The sequence below is a fragment of the Pelodiscus sinensis genome, chromosome 1 (assembly GCF_052426305.1).
Source record: "Pelodiscus sinensis isolate ZL-2025 chromosome 1, ASM5242630v1, whole genome shotgun sequence".
NCBI classification, from domain to species: Eukaryota; Metazoa; Chordata; order Testudines; family Trionychidae; genus Pelodiscus; species Pelodiscus sinensis.
This window is the reverse complement of record NC_143052.1, coordinates 219,095,191-219,115,440: the sequence shown is the minus strand read 5'-3', so window position 1 is coordinate 219,115,440 and position 20,250 is coordinate 219,095,191. Positions and strand designations below refer to the sequence as shown.

The 20,250-nt window shown below is 43.1% G+C and overlaps 1 protein-coding gene across 2 annotated transcripts in view; it reads left to right on the top strand.

The window, feature by feature from the left end:
* Positions 1 to 20,250, top strand: part of FRMPD4 (FERM and PDZ domain containing 4) — a 440,511-nt gene that overhangs the window by 259,809 nt on the left and 160,452 nt on the right. For both annotated transcript variants that reach the window (XM_075914867.2, XM_025184488.3), the window contains exon 2: positions 13,352 to 13,468. In XM_075914867.2, the coding sequence (XP_075770982.1) occupies positions 13,352 to 13,468 (117 nt within the window). The remainder of the gene's footprint in view (positions 1 to 13,351; positions 13,469 to 20,250) is intronic.

The following is a 20,250-nucleotide window of genomic DNA, read 5'->3' as shown; positions in this document are numbered from 1 at the left end:
ACCCTCCTATAGACAAGCAACTGAAACTCAAGTAAACAAGCCTTTTTAAAAAATGCAGACCCAAACCATTGTTTGCTTGTGAAGTTAGATTCAAGCATTCACAAGACTAGGCTCTGGAGGGGAAAATAATTGCTTCTGAGATTGTGCCCAGTCCTAATGGAGTCAGTGAGCCTCAAACTGAAAGCAACCACAGCAGCAACAAAGAAAATGTTTTGAGCAATTGCATTTGTGCAACTTTTGGGGTGTGTGCATGGGCCCTGGGCACAATAGCCACATGTTTTCTTTTGGGGGACCAGTTGAGGAAGTTTGAGTGCCTTCCTCAGCAGAGCACTGCTAGTGCCAGTATAAAGCACCCACCCATCGTCATACCCCTTCAGTTCCTCCATTCTGTGCATGCCTTTCATATCTGGCTGGTGAAGGGAGCTCATCAGCCAGGTGTGAGAGGCATGCAAGGAATGCAAGCACCTTCTCCTCACTCCCCTCACATCCAGGGAACAGGATGACAAGCAAGCTACATGCCAGAGTGCACAGCTGCTGCTCCCCCTCTCCCCACCTTCCCAAAATGGTGCCCAGGGCGGGGGAGGGAGGGAAGTGAGAAAATAAAGATAATATGGGTCACGTAAAAGGCAAGTGCAGATGAACAACAAAAGCAGCTGAATCCAGTGGGAAGCAGAGGTGGTGGAAAATGAGAGGGGGAATAAGAGTAGAGTTGCCAACTTTCTAATAGGATAAAACTGAATACACCTATCTCAACACTTTCCCCAAGGCCATGCCCATGCCCTTCTCTTTGTTTGAAGTCCTGCCCCCTGCTCACTCCATTTCTTCTCCTCCTATTGCTTGCTCATTTTCACTGTGCAGGGTTTTGCAGTAAGGGGATAGGAGGCATGAGGGATTTGGCTGGGGGTGCGGCCTTGATGCTGGGACAAGGGACGAGGGGTTTGAGGTGCAGAAGGGGCTTATTGAAGGGGCAAAGGATTGGAGTACAGGAGAGGGCGTGGGGTCCTGATGGTGCTTACTACAGCTCTCAGGAGGAGGCTGCCAGGTCCCTGCTGTCACCTTCCCCACAGCTCTCATTAGTCACAGTCCCGGGATAATCCTATTCAGTAGATTACAAGTTTTCCAATGATACCTTACATGAGGCATTTTGCACAAAGCATATTCCAGTTATGTCTTATACATATTCATAAACATAGTTTCATACAGCCTATGGAATGTCCCACGAATGCCTCTGGGATTTAGGGAATTGAGAACAGAGTGTTTGGGAGAGAGGGCTGTATAAAGTGGGACCAGATAACCCCGGAACAATCTACTGAGACTAGGCTCAGGAATTTTAGAATAAAATGTTGGCAAATGCTTAATTGCAAACTTGCCTTGGGAACAAATAGATAATGGTGGTGGCAATAAGCTAAAATAATTACTATTCTACCCTATAGGTTAAGGACACCCCAACATTATTAGGGTGAGAAAGGTAGATGTGAACAAGGGAGGCTAGGCATATGTATGAATATTCATGACAGTCTGTAGGCCCTAAAATAGGCCAGGCCACCATGTAAGAAGGATATAATCTAATCTAGATCTTGATCTGTATCATCAGACAGAGCAGTGACAAATCAAGACCTTTGTCTCTTACCACTGGATCCCTGAGAATCCAGGATTATGGGAACATGCAAGGAATGGTAAAATATCTGAGTTAGGTCTGTATTTTTGCTGTCTTATTATGGTGGTTTGGAACATTTGTGTACTCGTGTTAATAAAATTACTTAGATTTTTGCTTTGCCCTTTGTGTGTGATTTCATTGTGATTTTGGTTCCCAACTAAATACTAAACTTGAATACCTTAATTTGGTTGTGCCTGGTTTTAGGATTAAACCCCTACAATCCTCCAGCTCGTTATTTAATAATTAATTGGAAATCCAATAAATAATAATCCATAATTACTAAGGCACTGAGCAACAACTCCTACTGCCAGCCATCATCTCTCCAATGCAGTGACCATGTCTACAAATATGTTTGTAAGGAGCTCAGCTCAATGAGACCCTTAACCTAATTTTGGGCATCACCACAATATAAATAATGAGGAGCAGTCTGCCTGGTTTGGAAGCAAAAAGTGCCTTATTCACGGCATGACACTATTAGTAGCTCTATTGTTTGCAGTGGAATGGAATGGAACATAGAGAAGGAGAAAAATAGAAGAACAGGAAGGAGCTCAACAGAAAGACCGGAAGAGGATTACAATGAAAATAGTCTAATTATAGTGTGCCCTGAATATTTAATCCTGAAACCAGCATGGAAGTAATGGCATGTGATTAAAGTTGCATACAAGGGTTGTTATATTCAGAGGGAGGTGTAACTCCTGAAGTGCAGGTTCCAAAAAGGAGACTAGCCTGCAAGTAATGATGAGATGTCAGCTGAATGGTACAGAGCCTTTAAACTTAGCATAAGGTATTGGGAATTCATGCTGAAGGGGAGGCAGAGCCCATGAAGAGACTCACAACAGTAGTGATGTGGACAGAGCTCTGGACTCAGAGATGCATGTTGTGGCAGCACTGAGTTGGACCGCATATAGATCTTAGATTGGGTTACACATGATGACACACCTGAGTATAAGTAGTGCATTAAGGCAATCCTGGGTCCTAGGCATGCCTCTACACGTGATCTTCAGGCCCCACTGCCAAGTTCTGGCTCTGTGAATGCCATCACCATCCCTAGCATTGATCCCAACACAAGCTATCTGCTGGGATGGGGAAGCTTTGCTTCACTTGTAGAAGTGCATCTGAGAATACAAAAAATGGTGCATAGGCTGTACCAGAACCTACAATTTCATGTTTGTTCACTCTGACCCTGATCCATCAAAGCACAAAAACAAATGCAGCTTTTCTGTACCCCCATTGAAGTCTGTCTGAAGTGAGTAGGAGTCCTCCTGTGCTTACATTGGTTGGGGGGCTTTGTATGACATTTTCCCTTTGTAACTTACATCCGTTCGTCTTGCGCTCTCACTTTATCTTCTCTAGCTGTGCTTGTGCTGTGATTACTTCTGGGTGTATTTATAGAGTCACTCAGTAAATCAGCTAGAGAAACTTTGGTGTGGGGAGGGAAGAGGAGATTTGTCTTGTTAGAGTCAAGTGATTTTTCGAAGTCAACGCCAACCCTGCTCCTAAAAATGTATTTTTCTCAGTTGTTTTTTGAAAGTTTAATATAACTGGCTTCCTGTTTGACACTTTCTTTTATTGGAAGGTACATCTCATTTATCTTCTTGTATCTCGCTCACACAGTGCCAGGTCCTGACCCTTATCCAGTACTTTATGCAAACAGTAGGGGCTCTGGCATATCGGTGGATTCCTTTACAGGGTATAATTTTTCTTTTTGAATGAGAAATGGTTGGCAGTGGTACCAGAGCTGTCTCCTATAGACAAGTGCTTTGAGATCTTTTACCTTCGCCTAATAGCTGCTAGATATGGACAAAATAGGCCTTGTAAAATATTTTCTCATCAATATTTTTGTGTGTGCAGAGATAACAACCCTTTCAGCTTTCCTTGATCAGGCATCAAGATTCCGGTATCTACCCTGCGCCTGCTGGAGTCTCTCATTCTGCAATAGGGCTTTGATAGGCGGATTTGACAATGTATCTTGATATCACAGTGCTGCAGTCTTCTTTTCTTTTTCTTTTTCTTTTTCTTTTCTTTTTTAAAGCTCTCTCTTTTCAAATTAAAATAGAAAGGTTGACGGGGCTAGTGGGTCAGTGGAGGTTCTTCTGGAATGGAGGAAAACTGAATTAAGCGTTTTTATTCTTGAGGCGGGGGCAGATTAAATGGCATAGAAATAACACGGTTGGGCTGTGGAGTTAGGACAGTAGCAGATTGTATTACGAATGTAATCTCTGGCTGGTGTACTGATCAGCACTGGCACCAATTTTCAGAGGAGACCATTGTCTCTCAGTGGTATTTTGAAGTAAAAGTAATGGTACTACTAAACAAGAATAAGGAATTAAGCTATCTAGGTCAGGTATGGTAATTTAGGACCTATGCTTAAGTGATCCTGGACAGAGAGCACACTGTCAAACCAATATAATTATATAACTCCTCGGGCCTAGAATTGTCACACCTAACAGCACTGTTTCAATATTCTCCAAATATGAGTCCACTCACATGCAGATAAATTGGATATTTTGTGGATGGTGCTTTTACTTAAACTAGTTCTGCCAAGTCTCCAGCCTTCTCCTCAGTCTCACTTGCAGGTAACAGTATGTCCAATACTGATGTTAAAGCACTGACAGTGCTAATTTACTTGTGGTAAAAGGTCATTCTTAGACAAACTGCAAATCCCCTGGGACACAGTGCTTTCAGGAATGATGGAAAATTGCAGTAAGTACTTGGACAGTAGCCAAGATAATAGAATTTATGAGGAAGCCATTGTGATACCACTTATGAAATATTAGTATTACAAGCTCTTTATAATTTATTGGATGCATACATTACCATCTCACATATAATTATACCCATCTAAGCTTTGGTGCTTAAAATTAGGGACACAACTTGTTTAATCAAATAGTTGGCTTCCCCCTCTTTTTTTCTCAGAAGTGGTCAGTACCAGCAGGCTTCTAGTGAAGTGAGTTGAAGCTTCCGGAACTCAGCACTGTTGAAGAAAAAGAGCAGACCCCTTATTTAGTTAGCTTCCTATTTAGCTCTGAATTTAGGTGGCTAAATGTAGGCATCCAGGACAGAAAAAAAAAAGGTTTAAGTATATTAACTCTTTGAAGCAAAGTAAAAGGCCAACCTTTGTTAGGTCTGTCTCTTCGAATTTCTTTACAACTTTTATAACTGGTTTTCTGTAGTGAGAAACTGTGCCGCATGTGAGTCAGAAAGGCAGTTCACGAGCAATTTCAAATACACCTAACCAGTATGCACAGTGCTATATTAAACACATTTTTTCATTGGTGAAAAATACTGAATTATGAACTTTTTTGAGTGCTGCCATTGTTGTAACAATGCTCTTTCAAAGAAAATGAAGTGGCTTTTTTTTTTAAGCTTAAAATACCTTTAGAAGTAATGTGACATTCTAGGCCAAATTGTCTGTTTCCTCCCTCTCATTTAATATCTTATACTCAAATACTGACACTGAACTGCATTGTGTGTGGCAATATTTCTAACTCTGTTTAATGGATAGTGGTATGCGGATATTTATAGCATAGTGGTGAGCCTTTAGGTGTGTTGTGAAACCTGGTTATTCAAGTTCTGCAGTTTCCTGTGAGTGCACTGCTGTTACACTGTGTTGTTCAAAGGATTACTTTTAAAGAAGATTAAACTATAATCCTTCCACTATTTAGATGAAACATAAGAAATACAAAGTAAATGCTTATAAACTTAATAGTAATTAAAGATGCCGGGAGTGGAGGGAACATAAACACAGGGTTTAGTATTTTATATCATTTGTGTTTGGGGTACAAAAACTTGTTTAATTTTTTAAGTGTTCTCATTGGGAACAACATGTATGACAGCATAAAAATGTTAGAGATTACAGCATGGAAAAGAGAACAGAACTTGATTTTGAGGACCCACTAAGCCCTTTGCCTGGCTGGTAATAAAATAAAGCCGCTATTGTGCACTCCGTAGCTCTCACACACTGTCAGGTTCTGACTCTTATCAACTGGTCTATGCAGACAAGGGACTCTGCCATATAGATGGATTCCTTTGCAGATTATAATCCTTCTTGTTGAGTTACATGGTTGAGAGAAATGGTTGGCTGTGGAACTAGACTTGTCTCCTATAGGAAAGTGCTTTGAGATCTTTCACCTCCACCAAATCGTTACTGGATATGGGCAGAATAGGCCTTGTAAAATATTTTTGCTAACATTTTCACTGGCTGTAATTTTTTACTTACTGATTTGCTGTACTGAAGCTACTGTGTAAAAACTATCCTGCTAGAGTAAATGGAAAGTATTACTGATGCATACTTACTAACTTATATTAAATTGTTTTATATGGGACCTTTTTTTACATAAACTGCCTATAAAATGGACAGACCTTGTACTAAAATGTGTTACAGCTGTCACTTCTTCTTTCTTTAAGTTAACAAAATGCCAGCATCTTTTTGCATTTATTACTATGTAGTGTAGTAGATATTTTCTCATTTACGTAAGAACGGCCGTACTGGGTCAGACCAAAGGTCCATCTAGCCCAGTATCCTGCCTGCCAACAGTGGCCACCACCAGGTGCCCCAGAGAGAGTGGACCGAAGACAATGATCAAGCGATTTGTCTCCTGCCATCCCTCTCCAGCCTCTGACAGAGGCCAAGGACACCATTTTATCCCCTGGCTAATAGCCTTTTATGGACCTAACCTCCATGAAATTATCTAGTTTCTCTTTAAACTCTATTATAGTCCTAGCCTTCACAGCCTCCTCTGGCAAGGAGTTCCACAGGTTGACTACACGCTGTATGAAGAACTTTCTTTTATTAGTTTTAAACCTGCTACCCATTAATTTCATTTGGTGTCCTCTAGTTCTTCTGTTTAGGGAACTAATAAATAACTTTTCTTTATCAGCCCTCTCCATACCACTCATGATTTTATAGACCTCTATTATATCCCCCCTCAATCTCCTCTTTTCTAAACTGAAAAGTCCCAGTAGCTTTAACCTCTCCTCATATGGGACCCATTCCAAACCCCTAATCATTTTAGTTGCCCTTTTCTGAATCCTTTCCAAGGCCAAAATATCTTTTTTGAGGTGAGGAGACCACATCTGTACCCAGTATTCAAGATGGGAGCGTACCATAGTTTTATACAGGGGCAAATGATTTAATTTAAGAGATGTCTGGAGATGGGTATGTAATTCAGTGGACTTCACTGATACCCTTTAACAGTTTAGTCTTGGTGAATTTCACTCACAAGGGCTCTCTGCATTTAGTAAATGGAAAGCTCAGGTTAAAATATGTTATGCTTTGGAAACATGCAGTGGCGGCCCATCCATAGGCGTGAACTAGGCGGTCGCCTAGGGCGCTAAATTAAACGGCCATTGAGAGTCTTGGAGGTGGGGGGCGCCGATCACGCGTTTCACCTAGGGCACCAGTTGCTGGCAGCTCGTCTAGGGCCGTTCCTGGAAGCATGTGCTGAATAGATTTTGTATGTTAAAAAGTCTCAGAGGGGTAGCTGTGTGAGTCTGTAACTTTAAAACAATGAATAGTCCTGTAGCACCTTAGAGACTAACAAGATGAAGACCCACTTCATCATCTAAAAGAAATCCTCAATGCTGTCATGAAAGAGGTGGCCCGCTATTGCAAAAGCCTTGTAAACAACAGTTTCCAGCTGCTTCTATACACCATACAACAGCCAATGAACATACAACAGCCAATGAACAGCTCGGCATGTTCCTGAATAGGTACAGGTTGGATCACAACCCCAAAGTCTGTGTATCTAGGTGTTGCGCTGGGCTTTCAAAGAACACATTACCAATATCTCATTGTAAGTAAAGACAAGAAACAATCTGATCAATAAGCTAGCTGATTTTACACTGGGAGCCAATCTGCAGATGCTAAAACTCTGATCTTACCTTGAAGTATTCTGAAGCAGAATATTGCTTCCTGGTGTGGTTTAGCTCTTTTCTTTCTCTCTTTTTCTAGTAGACAATCAGCTTGATGGAATTATAAGCATCAGGAGAATGATCGATCTGGTCTGGCTACCATTCATATCCAGTATCATCTTTTCTGTATTAGGCAACAATTTGCCTTTCAGAGTCTGCTCCTAAATGTACAAATAGATGCTACATCTCCCCACTTAAAGATGTATTTAATCTACCAAGCTCAAATTCAAGGCCTGTTTAGATGATTCCCGTAAAAAACTGCAATTTCATTTCCAGGTACAGGTTGAATCTCTCCAGTCCGGCTGTCTCTGTTTCAGCAACATCTGTAGTCCAGCATGATTTTAGTTAGCTGAATGTTCACTTATCATGGGTGTGGCCAAGTTTTCCATGGTCCTGTAAAGTTTGTTTATAGCCACCAGTCTTGACTCTCAGTGTTCTGTGCTGTTGTTTAGCTCAAATTTACTCCTAAATGTCTTCTAAGAGCCCAGTGGAAGTGTTGGTAATGTTGCTAGATGATATCGATCTCCTGTGGCCTGCAAATTCTCTGGTTCGGCACTGGTCCGGTCCTAAGGGGGTTAGTCTAGAGAGGTTCAACCTGCATCATACTAGGTGGCAAGAACAAGCTTCAAACATATCCAGTACCTATCCCATGACAAATCCAATAGTTCAGCCCCTAGGTTTTGACCTTCTAGTCCATCTTTGAGTAAACCTCAGGGTATGTCTACACTGCATATGTCTACACTCCGCATTGCAGGAGGAGTAACAGTAGTTCGAATTAGGAGCTTTAATTTGAACCACCTAGCCCAGTGGTCCCCAACCTTTAGAGGCTCCCGGGCTCCCGGGGACAGGGCCACTCACGCGCCGGGCGCCCAGGGGCGGGGCCACTCACACGCCGGGCACCCAGGGGGTGGGGCTACTCATGCGCCAGGTGCCCGGGGGCGGGGCCATGCGTCCTGGGTCACTCCAGGAGCGGGGATGCCCTTGCACCCGGCGCCGGCATGTGCCCTTGGGCCCCCCGAGCGCCTTGTGCCATGGGCCCGGGGCCGGCGCCGCCGCCCGAGCCGTGTGCCTGGGGCTGGCACCGGCGCCGCGCGCCCACATGTGCCCCCGGGCTGGGGCCACCCGAGTGCCACGCACCAGGCGCCGGTGCGTGTTGCGCGCCTGGGGCTGGCGCCTGCAGTGCGCCATGCACCAGGGGCCCACAAATGCCCCGGCGGGCGCCATGGTGCCCGCGGGCACCGCGTTGGGGACCACTGACCTAGCCCGTGCTGCGTGTAGCCGCGGGCAGGTAGTTCGAACTACGGGGCATTTAAAAATGGTGGCGCCCGGGAACATGCAAATAAAGCCCAGGATATTTAAATCCCGGGCTTCATTTGAAAGTTCGAATGACTACATTAGCCACCCTAGTTTGAACTAGGGTGGCAGTATAGACATACCCTCAGTTACTTCAGAAGTGGAGTGATCAGAAGTGCTGTTAATGACTACAAGTGGGGCTTTTGTCTGTCCCCTTTACCACTGTGGACAGCTAGAAGATGTAGGCCATATATCTGAAGCGGCACCTATTGGCAAGAGCTGTCTGGTTCCCTCTTGAACTTGGACAATGCCTTTCCTACCTATTGAATGGTTAAGTCAATTAGACTAACATTCTTGACTTAACCATTTATGTAGATGTAGTCTCGCTCTATATATACATATACTGAGATAAAACTGACTCAATCTCACTTGGAAAGCTATAGCTATTCTGTACGATTTCATTTGCTAACATTTACACATTTCCATTGATTTTGTAATAGGCCTGAACCCATTTGAACTCAGGGCTTCCATACATTGGAATGAAGAATTATAAATGAAACTCAGAGGATGTAAAAGAATGGCTTGTCTAGCCAGAGGGTAAATGTGCAACACTCTATTGCTAGTTTGCTGCACATTAACTGGCTTTGTGATGTGCACTAAAAATTCCCAAGTGGATCTATAGGCACTAGGAAACGCCTAAGGTGTGGTAGCATGATCCATGTGTCTCATTGGTGTAGGGCATGCTAGTGCATCATACATTTATGTCCCAGCTTGCTGAACACTGTGTCTCTAGACAAGGCCTCAAATGGTCATTTTTTGCAAAGCTCTAGGTAATAGTGCTGGCTAGAGCTTTTAGCCTCTAAGTTAGTTAGCCTCCTGAAACAACAAAATCACAACCTTTTGAACACATGATTCCTTCCAGCTGAGACAGCAGTAGACTGTAAACAATACATTACAACGATACTTGTACTTCTGCCAGAGAGGGGGACTTCGGCAGTGGAAACTGCACTTTTTGCCTTTTGTAACTAGTTATATTGCCTCCATCACTGTAATATCTGAGCACCACACAAGCTTTAGCATATTTAGCCTCACAACATTCCTGTGAGGTAGGCAATTGCTGTCATCCCCAATTTGCAGATGGGAAACTGAGTCATAGATTGACTAAGGGACTTCCAACAGGATGTCTGTGGCCCAGCAAGAACTGAAAACTGTGTCTTGCTTCCTCTCCACTTAGCAAGGGTGCAGACTGCCCATCCCATGGTTGCTCAGGATGAAGAATCTGACGCACATGAACAGGCAGCCAAGAAATCATTTACATATAACTAGGAAAAAGGCAAGATTCCCAGCTATAAACAAATGGCTTTCCAACCTAGGTTTATTTTATGTCACAGGTCCAGGGCAAGTTGTGCTTTCGACTACTTTTAGTCCCTTCTCAGATGCATCCTTCTATTGACAGATTTGGTTTCTTGCACCTCTTTCAAGGGCGGAACTCCTTGGTCCACCCACTATTAGACTGGATAATTGGGCCATAACCTCCTTTTTTCTAACTCTGTAAACATGAGTGTAGTAGGCCCCTCCAAGAAAAATTCTCTTTGGGAATTTGAGATGAGTGGCTGATTAAAATGAAAACGGATAAAACAACACAAGTCCTGACCCCCTGATTCTCACCTACAATGCATTTTTCCTTGTACTTTCATACTTTATCCTTTCCATTGTTAGGTGAGTTCCTCTCAGCCTAGCTATTCCAACTTCTGGTCTCGGATTTGACAGATGGCTCCTGCAGCAGCCTCAGCGTCCCCGTTAGAGACTCCTCTCTAGCCATTGCTGCCCATTTAATCCCCCTTCTAGGATCTCTAGGTTGGAGTTTTCAGTACCCTCTTTGTTCCCAAATTCCAACTTGAGAAGAATAAACCTTGCTAATGTGTCTGGAACCAGGCAGGTAGATATTCCAAAGTTGATAGCTTCCCTGTTGTATCCACAAGAACCCTCAGTGTTCTCTGTCACAACCTTTTCATTGGCATTGTTTTGGTTCCTGTCTGGGTTTTGCTTTCAATATAGGCTCCTCACCTGTTCTGATCTTCCTCTGTCAATCTCCTGTGATCTTTGGGAGGGATGCAAGAATGCATGAGTCTGCATGCTAGAGAATATTATTGAAGATTCTTTTTTAAAGCATTACTTAGCTTCTTAATAAGAATACTTGATTTGTTAAACTGCTTTAATCAGGAATGGTTTCGTTGCATTTATCTGGGAGTAATGTAGCAAATTTGACATTTATCTGTTTTTTTAACATGCCTAATGTTAATTTTATTAAGATTTTCAGCATGCTCAAATATTAGAACTAAGCTCTGTTTTATTGCAAATGCCTGTGTTTAGATATGCTTATTGGAATGTTTTTCTACTCTTGAAGATATAATGCTTAGTGTGATTTGTAATGAAATTCGGGCAATCTCTAGCACTCTTGTAATTCTCTATTTTATATGTAAATTATATTTTGAAGCACTATATCTTTCCTTAATAGTGATTAAGCCTTCCAATAATGAAAAAGAGGTTAGTTTGTTTGTTTTAATGATTCATTCTTCCTTTGTGAAAGACAAACTATGTACACTGTTACAGAATTTAGCAGTTTGGAATGAATTGTTGAGTTATCCATAGAGGGCTATTTTTCACGTTTTTTAAAAAAGTGTGTGTTGGGCTACACTTCGGTCTGTATTTCTCTAGAGGGATTAGCGATATCTAAGATAGGAAGATATAAGTGTATTATTTATTAGTATCATCCGTTGTCATTATCTACTATATATTTTAGAAACTTTGTCTGAGAGTCAATATGTCTATCTTTGAGTCTCTTTGTTCAATGAACTCCTCCTAAAAGATAAGAGCTAAGACCACCTAATTGGTACGCAGCTGCGTCTTAAAATAACTTAAGCAAAGTTAGGGTTTGGATGTTCCAGGACAATGGGATGTGCCTGGAATTGGATTGTTTCTCATAACATGGAAAGGAAGGGGTCTAATAGGAGGGACAGTCATATTGTAGAATGACCACAAGGAAGCTGCAAGGAGCCGGAGGTGGGAACCATGATACATATAGCCCCATGGGGCCAACAGGGAGCAAGAGTGGAGAGAAGGACAGCTATCAAAAACTCTCTGAAATGTAGATAGCTGTACAAGCAGGCACACAAACAAAAACTCTGAAATGAAGTTTGTGTGCCTGTTTGTCCCCAAGACAGAGGACATGTACCCCTCCCCCAGCTTTGCCTGCTGCAGCTGCAGTGGCTATGGACAGGCACTTCTTACCTGGCCCCATGCTGCTGTGGTGAGAAAGGACTAGGGTAGTCTTTCTGGGGCAGCCTGCATCCTGAACTCCTCATCCTCAGCTTCACCCCAGAGGAATGATTTAAATGAAAAAAACCCAAAACTTATTTGAGTTAAGGATCCAAGCAACACCAGTAAATCTTCTAGAGATAAATATCAGACAGTGCCCCTGCTTACAATGTTTCATACAAATACCATGAGTAAAAGTTAATACCAGCATGGGCTCAATAAAGGAATTAATTATATGGGGTGAAAAAGCTAATCACTTGGGTTTTCATGGTGTTTTTTAAAAAAATATGTTTGTTATAAAATTCTAAATAAAGTCAGATCGTCTCCTCTCATGCAGGGTCTGTAGGGTCTTTGAATGGATCCTATCTATGTATCTTGTATCCTGTATCTCTTCCCATTCCACTCAGGTATCTGTGCTTCAGTTCTTGCTCTTAAGAGCCTTGACTTGGGTGTAGTGCCCATAATTCTGAGCTAGCTGAAAAAAAAAAGAATTTCAAGAAGCTATTGGAAGGAGGAGAAGTAATGGATAATAAATGGATACAATTACGAATGCATATAGAACTGATGCAGCATTCCCTTACCTAAGCATAATGAATAGTGATAGAAATGCAGCCGTGTTACCTAAGCATAATGGATTTTCTTTATTACCACATAAGAAACAAAGAATAGATTCATAGTAACAGGAGTGTGCATCACATGGGAATTGGGAATTACATACCTTCTTGTGCCATTTAGTGCATGAACATGCATAGTTTGCCACAAGGATTCTATGATTTAACCATAAGTGTTGGGAGTTTATCAGACTGAGGATTTAGCAGTGACTGTCTTTTGTCTGTCTGTTTTGTTTTCTCTTGATTGTGCTGAAAAAAATAATCATATGTGTGCGCAGATACATGCGTCTATGGACTGGGTTCAAGTTCCTTTCACAGATGGGACCTTATAAATTACTGCGAATCACATTCCTTCATAACTTATAGGAATAAGTTATGATTGAAATTAAATCTAAAAAAGTCTCCTTTCTGCAACCCAGAGACTGAGGGAATATTTCAGAGGTACTGAAGATACTCAGATGCCACAGTGATGGGTGTGGTATGCAAGTATTGAGAGATTAGACAAATCAGATGGTTTTTTCTTTGTTTTTTAAATTGTTTCTTTTTTGCTAATTTGCAGCCACAGGAACAAGTCTTCTGGTTGGCCACATCCGTCAGGAACCTGGAGCTTGAACCAGGGCCCTCCCTATGGATGGGAGATGACGACAAACAGAGATGGGAGAGACTACTTCATCAAGTAGGTTGAACAGATTTTGCATGAGCTTTTACAACCTAGCTCAGGCTCTAATTCAGTATTATAACTCTAGTACTTAGCACTCTTGCTCTGCACCTTGAGTTGGCATCAGCTTCTGTTTTACTGTGTTAATGCTCAGCTGTTCTAGCTTGTGCGCAAAGAGATGGCCTTGACCAATCTTTATTGAGCTGTGTCTCACTGTTGCATATCCTTAGTCTTTTCTGAAACAGGTTGTACCTCCAAAATCCGGGACTCTGGTCTGGCAACACCTGTGGTCCAGCAGGACCTCAGATGCTCCGGAGCACGGAGTCCGGGAGCCTAAGGGCAGGAAGGCCAGCCAGGGGGGGTGGAGGACATCAGAGTCAGCAGCCCAGTTGGGGGAAGTGCGGGACTGGGGCTGGAGCCTTCCAGCAGCCCCCAGGAGTGCAAGGCCAGGGTCAGAGCTCCACTGCTTCCCCTGGCTGTGCAGGGGTGAGCTGGGGCTGTGTTGGGCTGGGGCTGGAGTTAGGGCCATGCGGCTTCCCCCAGCTTCATGGGGATGGGACTGGAGCCCTGTGGCTTCCTCTGGCTGTGTGGGGCTGGGCTGGGGCTTCATAGGGCAGTGCCAGAGCCCTGCAGCTCCCCCCCCCCCCCAGCTACATGGGGCCCCGGGGATGGAGCCTCATGGTTTCCCCCAGCTGCACAGGGATAGGACCGGAGCCCTGTGGCTTTCCACGGCTGTTCAAGGCCCTGGGGTCAGAACCCTGTAGCTTCTCTTGACTGTGCAGGGCTAGGGCAGGGGCTGCGCAGGGCCAGGGTCAGAGCCCCAGCCCCGTGGCTGCTCCCAGCACAGGAATGGAGCCCTGCAGCAGGAGCTGGAGCTTGTGCCGCCCAGGGAGCCAGCAGTAGCTGGGCAAGCAACCCAGCCAGGTTGAGGTGGAAGGAGGAGGCAGGGTTGCCTGCTGGGGCAGCCTGCCAGCAGCCGATGACAGGTTTAGGGGCCAGTGATTGGAGACCTTCCCTGGTCCAGTAAATTCTCTTGTTCAGGACTGGTCAGGTCCCAGTGATGCTGGACCAGAGAGGTTCAATCTATATTGATAAACAACCAGATAATTGAAGGATACAATTTTCTTGTTATTTGATGTTCTGCTGAAGGCAATTTCATTGAAGAGACCCTTACAGTAAAGAATTGCAGCAAATATGATTCACAAAACCACCCTAGGTTTAAAAAATGATGCAAAAGATCAATTTTGACTGGGACTGACAAATCTGCTCTATCTCTGGCATGTGATGCCTTTTAGTTTGCCTAATAACATTCATCATACTGCTAAAGAGAAAATAAGTTCTTTGATCCTATCTGCTTTGTAATCTAATTCTTAGATTTCCGTGTGCTTGCACAGCTAAGATCCATGGCCCTTTGCCTCTGGGTTTAAAAGATTGTGATAGAAATTAAAAGGAATGATTAGATTATAAACAGCAGCGTTGTTTGCATATTTTCCCTTTAAAAATTTTCATAATTATTTTTTAACTCTGCCTTGAATTAAAATAGATTTTCCTATCTCAGTAGGTGGAGTTCTGGTTTGGATTGTAGTTTGGAACACTTTTTTGCTAAGAATAAATGGAGCAGAAATAGAAGAACCGTCATTTGGCTTTACTCTGTTCAGAGCTATTAGTCTAATTTACTTCTGCAAAGCCGAGACAAAGTGTTATTTGAGCAGTGGGATTTTCAGAGTGTTCAACACCTAGAACTGATGGTCAGAATTTCTTAAGAACTCAGCTCCTGTTTAGGCACCTAAATTAAGTGTCCAAAATTGCAAAAGGCCTCAGCACTCAGCAGTTCCTGTGGTTCTAATTTTGTTAATTGTTCATAATGGGAGCTAAGCTCCTTTCAAAATCTGGGGTAGGCTCATACCTGCGCCATACTCTTACACAGGTGAAAGAGCCAGAATGTTAACAAGGAGCTCTAAAAGCCATGAATCTAGTTAAGGGAGAATTGTCCCAGAACAAAAACTGAGGCAGACAGACTAAGAACTCATTCGTAGGCATAGGGGACATAGTGGAGGTAGGTGGCATGTGTGGGGCACAGGGCTTCAGCATATAGATTCTCAATAGTGTTGTGGCCCTGGCAACCTGGTACACAAATTTAGACAGGCTTCATGGTGTTTAACAAAGTGTATAAACAGCCCAGGATGGGAGAGTTTAGCCTACACTAGTCCAACCTTGTATTGTCAATTAGGTCTCATCCCTGGACTTGAGAGTTTTTTCCCATCCAAAATTTACTGCTATATCACATGACTGTACAGGCAGGAAGACATGTCAGTACTTTAAGTATCTTACTGTGTTTTAGTGCTTCTAGTTACTAGCCAGCAGAGATGCTTTTAAAAGTCAATGGCTGCCATTAATAATTTCTTCTGGTTTCTTACCTTTACACTCTCCCAGATGAAATTCGAGGTACTGTTGTATTTCCATTTAGAGGATTCTTTCAGAAATATTTTACAGTCATTTAGTGTTTAAGTAACTATTAGCTTTACTGAATTTGACTGCCCAGCGGTAACTAAAATTCCCAAAGATTATTTCCCATACGCACTGGGTCAGGTATATTTTTGGAAAGAATCTTTTAGTGCTGTGAATTTTTGCCATTTTTACAAAGGCCTAGTGAAGAATTTAGAAAGGATCTTCTTCATATATAGCTGTCATTTGCTTTAACAGTAGCATCCAGCTAGTGAAGATAACCATTAAGCCTGATTCCTGTGTTCTTCCACATCCAGAATGATGATAGTCTCAGAATGATGGTCTAATTATTGTGGCTCAGAACAGAGCTCTAACTTGCTATATTAAGTGCATCAGCACTCATTAATTCTGTAAATTTATAGCACATTTTCAAAGTTAATATGTGACTGGTAATTATCACGTCTGTCTGCACTTTTTGTTTGTTTTTGAATTCTGTTGTAATATGTTGAGCTCCCATGCTGTTTCACTGCCTTTCAAAATATCGCAGAAATTCTCTGATCAAAATTCTAGAACAGTCAAAAAGGCCTTTTATGATACACAACCTAGGGCCAGTATAATTTGGTATTTAGTGTGATTTACTGCTCATGAAAATAATAAATTAACACTCGGCCCTCTGTTCCTCTGGGAGCCATTAGCCTAATGACAACTAGCTATTTATTTATTTATTTTTATTTTTACAAACTGTAACTGACCAGCACCCAATCAGTATTCTAAGTGCCCTTAACTTTTTTTTAAACACTCTAAAATAAGCGAGCCCATCTATTTGCCCCATATCAACACAAATCCACATCAACAGCCGAAATTAGTCATGTTTGCATGTGACATCCCAGCCCTTCCCTACATCCATTTCCTTGTGGATCAGAGGAACAAGCTGAACATTAGCATACTTTTATAGATACAAGAAAGAAGATAGGGTTTGGCTGCCCTTAAAATGCATGGTTACACCACTGCTGTTGGCCATTTAAATACTTTAGTGGAGATGCTTCTTGTGCTGATGGGAGGGTTTCTCCTATTGCTATGATTATTTCAACAATATTATTATGTTAGCTAGGCCAACCTAGTACTATCTACACTAGGGGCTAGGTCAGTTTAACAGCCTCCGTCAGGGACCATGTCTATACTTCAAACTTAAGTTAACCTGAATTAGATAAACATACAGCCACTGCAATAATTACTGTTGATTATCCACCTTCTGTCTCTGATGGTGTTCTCACCAGTAGCACTTCCACTGACTGAATGGGGCCAAAGTGGGGGGGCTGAGACACAGGGCTTTCAGCTCTGTGCAGCTCACCTCCAAGAACCTAGTTGTCCCCAGGCTTCTTGCCACCCTAAGTGGGGAGCCAGGATGGGAGGAGGCAACTGGGCTCTAAATGGAGCCCACCAACAGCCTTGGATTTTCTTGTCAATTTCATGGCTTCAGCATGGAGCCATGAAATTGACAAGAATGTTGGCTTACAGTCATTGTAAGTAATGCAGTATCTAGAGAAACACTGTGTTACCCTAACTACATTGACATAAGCCCTACATTTCCCATGGAGGTGGAGTTGTTATGACAGTATAGTATGACACTTACATTGGTGAGAGAAATTTTGTAGTGTGTATGTAATCCACACACCTAGTGTGGTTCACTGTCCCATGCAGTGGCACCTAGACCACAGCAACAGATAAGAACATGAGAGCCCCGCTGGCTTTTAGCGTAAACAGTAGAGGCTCCTATACAAAGCTCTAGAGGTCCTCGGTTCAAATCCGCCCAGTGGGGGCTCGTCTGGGATCTTAAGTGGGTCTCTGAAACTCAGGACGTGCTTCCTCAGCTAGGGGAAGTATGTAGATCACGTCAGTGTAGATCAGGTCAGGGATGGTTACACTAATCTAATTTCCTAATATAGAGCAGGCCTTAGTTCCAAAGGCAGAGTGCCCTAGATGAGAATATCCTGCCAGCCACTCCCACTCTTTTATGCAAACCACCCTGGGGTTATATTTCACTGGCAGACACCCAATCTGTTAGAATGATTTATAAATCATTTAGTGATTTATAAATCAAAACCAACATCTTAAAATCAATTTGGAAATCACTAGACAGCGAGTGCAGGCTACTGAACACAGATTTTTAGTGTTCATTGCCACCTAAGGAAACAGCAGCCTTATTTTGGAATAACTGACATTATTCTGAATAATAAAGAGCAAGTCTACACAGCAAGCCATTATTTCGAAGTAATGTTGAGCTGGAGGACTTCTTACTCTGACTCCTGTAACCCTCATTTCATGAGGAGTAAGGGAAGTGGAAGGAAAAGTGTTCTTCCTTCAACTTCTTGCTGTGTAGACAGCTCCAAAGCTGAATTAAGCTATTTCGACTTCAGCTACACTATTGACAAAGCTGAAGTTGTGTAGCTTAATTTGACTTTTGCCCTGCTGGGTAGGCATGTCCAAAGACAGCCGCGTAGAGGGTTGGGGAGAGAGAAAATGCCTGTGCTGGATGGGACCCTCTGCTCTGAGCTCCTCCTCGTCCCCTTCCCCCCAACTCTTGCTCCTTCCCCTACTCCGAGCCTCTTGCACCCCTTCCACATCCCCAAGCAGTGTCCTGAGTGCCCTGAGTCATACACTTCATATACTGCCAGCCTCCTGCCCTGAAGGTCCCAGGCCGCGTAAGTCTACCAGTTATAAAATAAATCAATTGGAATGTAAATATTGTACTTACTGTCTAGTGTATAGAATATAGAACTGTATAAACAAGTGGTTTTCTGAATGAATTTTTGGTTTTTAATGACTTCACTAGTGCTTGTTCTGTAGACTGTTGTAGAACAAGGCATATATCTAGGTGAGTTTATGTACTCCCTGGAAAGTCTCTGTGTACCCCCAGTGGTATGCATACCCCTGGCTGAGTACCCCTACTTTACATGAGTGTAATGACAGTACATCCTACTGTATGAGACATTTTGTAACGATGAGTAAGAATAGCACTAGCTTTAAAAATGTACTCTGATCAGCATGCATCATCCCTCTGAAGCAGTAATGCATATTACATTAAATCACTATCACTACATATATATGGAACAAACAGCTACTTTCAGAGAACTAACAGCTCAAAAATCTAGTTATGAGTTTTGAACCCAGTTCAAATCCAGCAATGGTTACTTGTGAATGATGATTCTAACTCTCTGATGCCCCTGGTGGCCTGTGTGAAATGTGGTGTTGGTATCTCAGGGCACATCTACACTCCAGCCCTAGTTCAGCCTGTGGTAGGTCAATTTACAGCCACTGCAGTAACTGATGCTTCTGTTGGTGGTGCAAGTCCTCACCATGAGCACTTCCACCGACTGAAAAGCTCCCCACCAGGAGCCCAGCTGTTCCCCTCAGGTTCTCAGCTCCCGGCTGGGATTTGGAGAGGGCAGCCAGGCTTTAGCTGCCAGGCTTTCTTGTCAGTGTCATGGCTCTAACCGTCGATGTAAGTAATGCAGCGCCTACATGGACACTGCTTTGCCGCATCTATACCATAGTAAGTGCTACAGCACTTATGGAGGTGGAGTTATGATATCAGTTTAGACGGGCACTTACATTGGCAGGACCAGGCTGTAATGTACACACTGGAATCATTAGGTCGACATGAGCTGCCTTACATGGACCTGGTTGTGCAGTGTAGGCCAAGCCTCACTGATGAATGTGGTATAATGCCTGGGGGTTGGGCAAAGATAATATACTCCCTTGCCCCTTGCAGTGGTCCTTTTCGGGCTCTGGGAAGGCACAGCGATGGTGACAGCGTGCTCTTACTGAAGCTGTCCTTGTGGCATCTGTCAGTGGTCTAAGTAGAAAATGTCAGTCTTAATGGCTGTCAAACAGGCACCTCTCACTAGAACGAAATTAATTTCAGATGAAGGCAGTAATTTCCTCTCCTTCAGTTTGACCTCTGGATTCTAGGAACAAAAGAGCGTAACGGATGCTTGACAGCTATGCCCAGGGAAAAACAAAGGAGATCAGCAAGATAGCACATGTCCTGTTGTCTTTGAGGTTTATATATGCATACAGATTAATGAATTACATTACATTGGAGGAACTATAGCGATTCATATCTGCACATGGGTTCTGCATAAGCAAATGAAAGAGTACATCCATTGCCACACCAATTGCCTTTACAGGTTGGACTTCCCTGGTCCAGCACTCTTGGGACCCGACCGGTCCTCAATGAATGAATTTGTTGGACCTGGGGAGGTCTCCTGCTGCTGGCTTTCTAGTCTGCCGCTGGCTCCGCTTTCATCTCTGGGTGCGTCACCCTGTTAACGGCCCCAGCCAGGCTGCCTGCT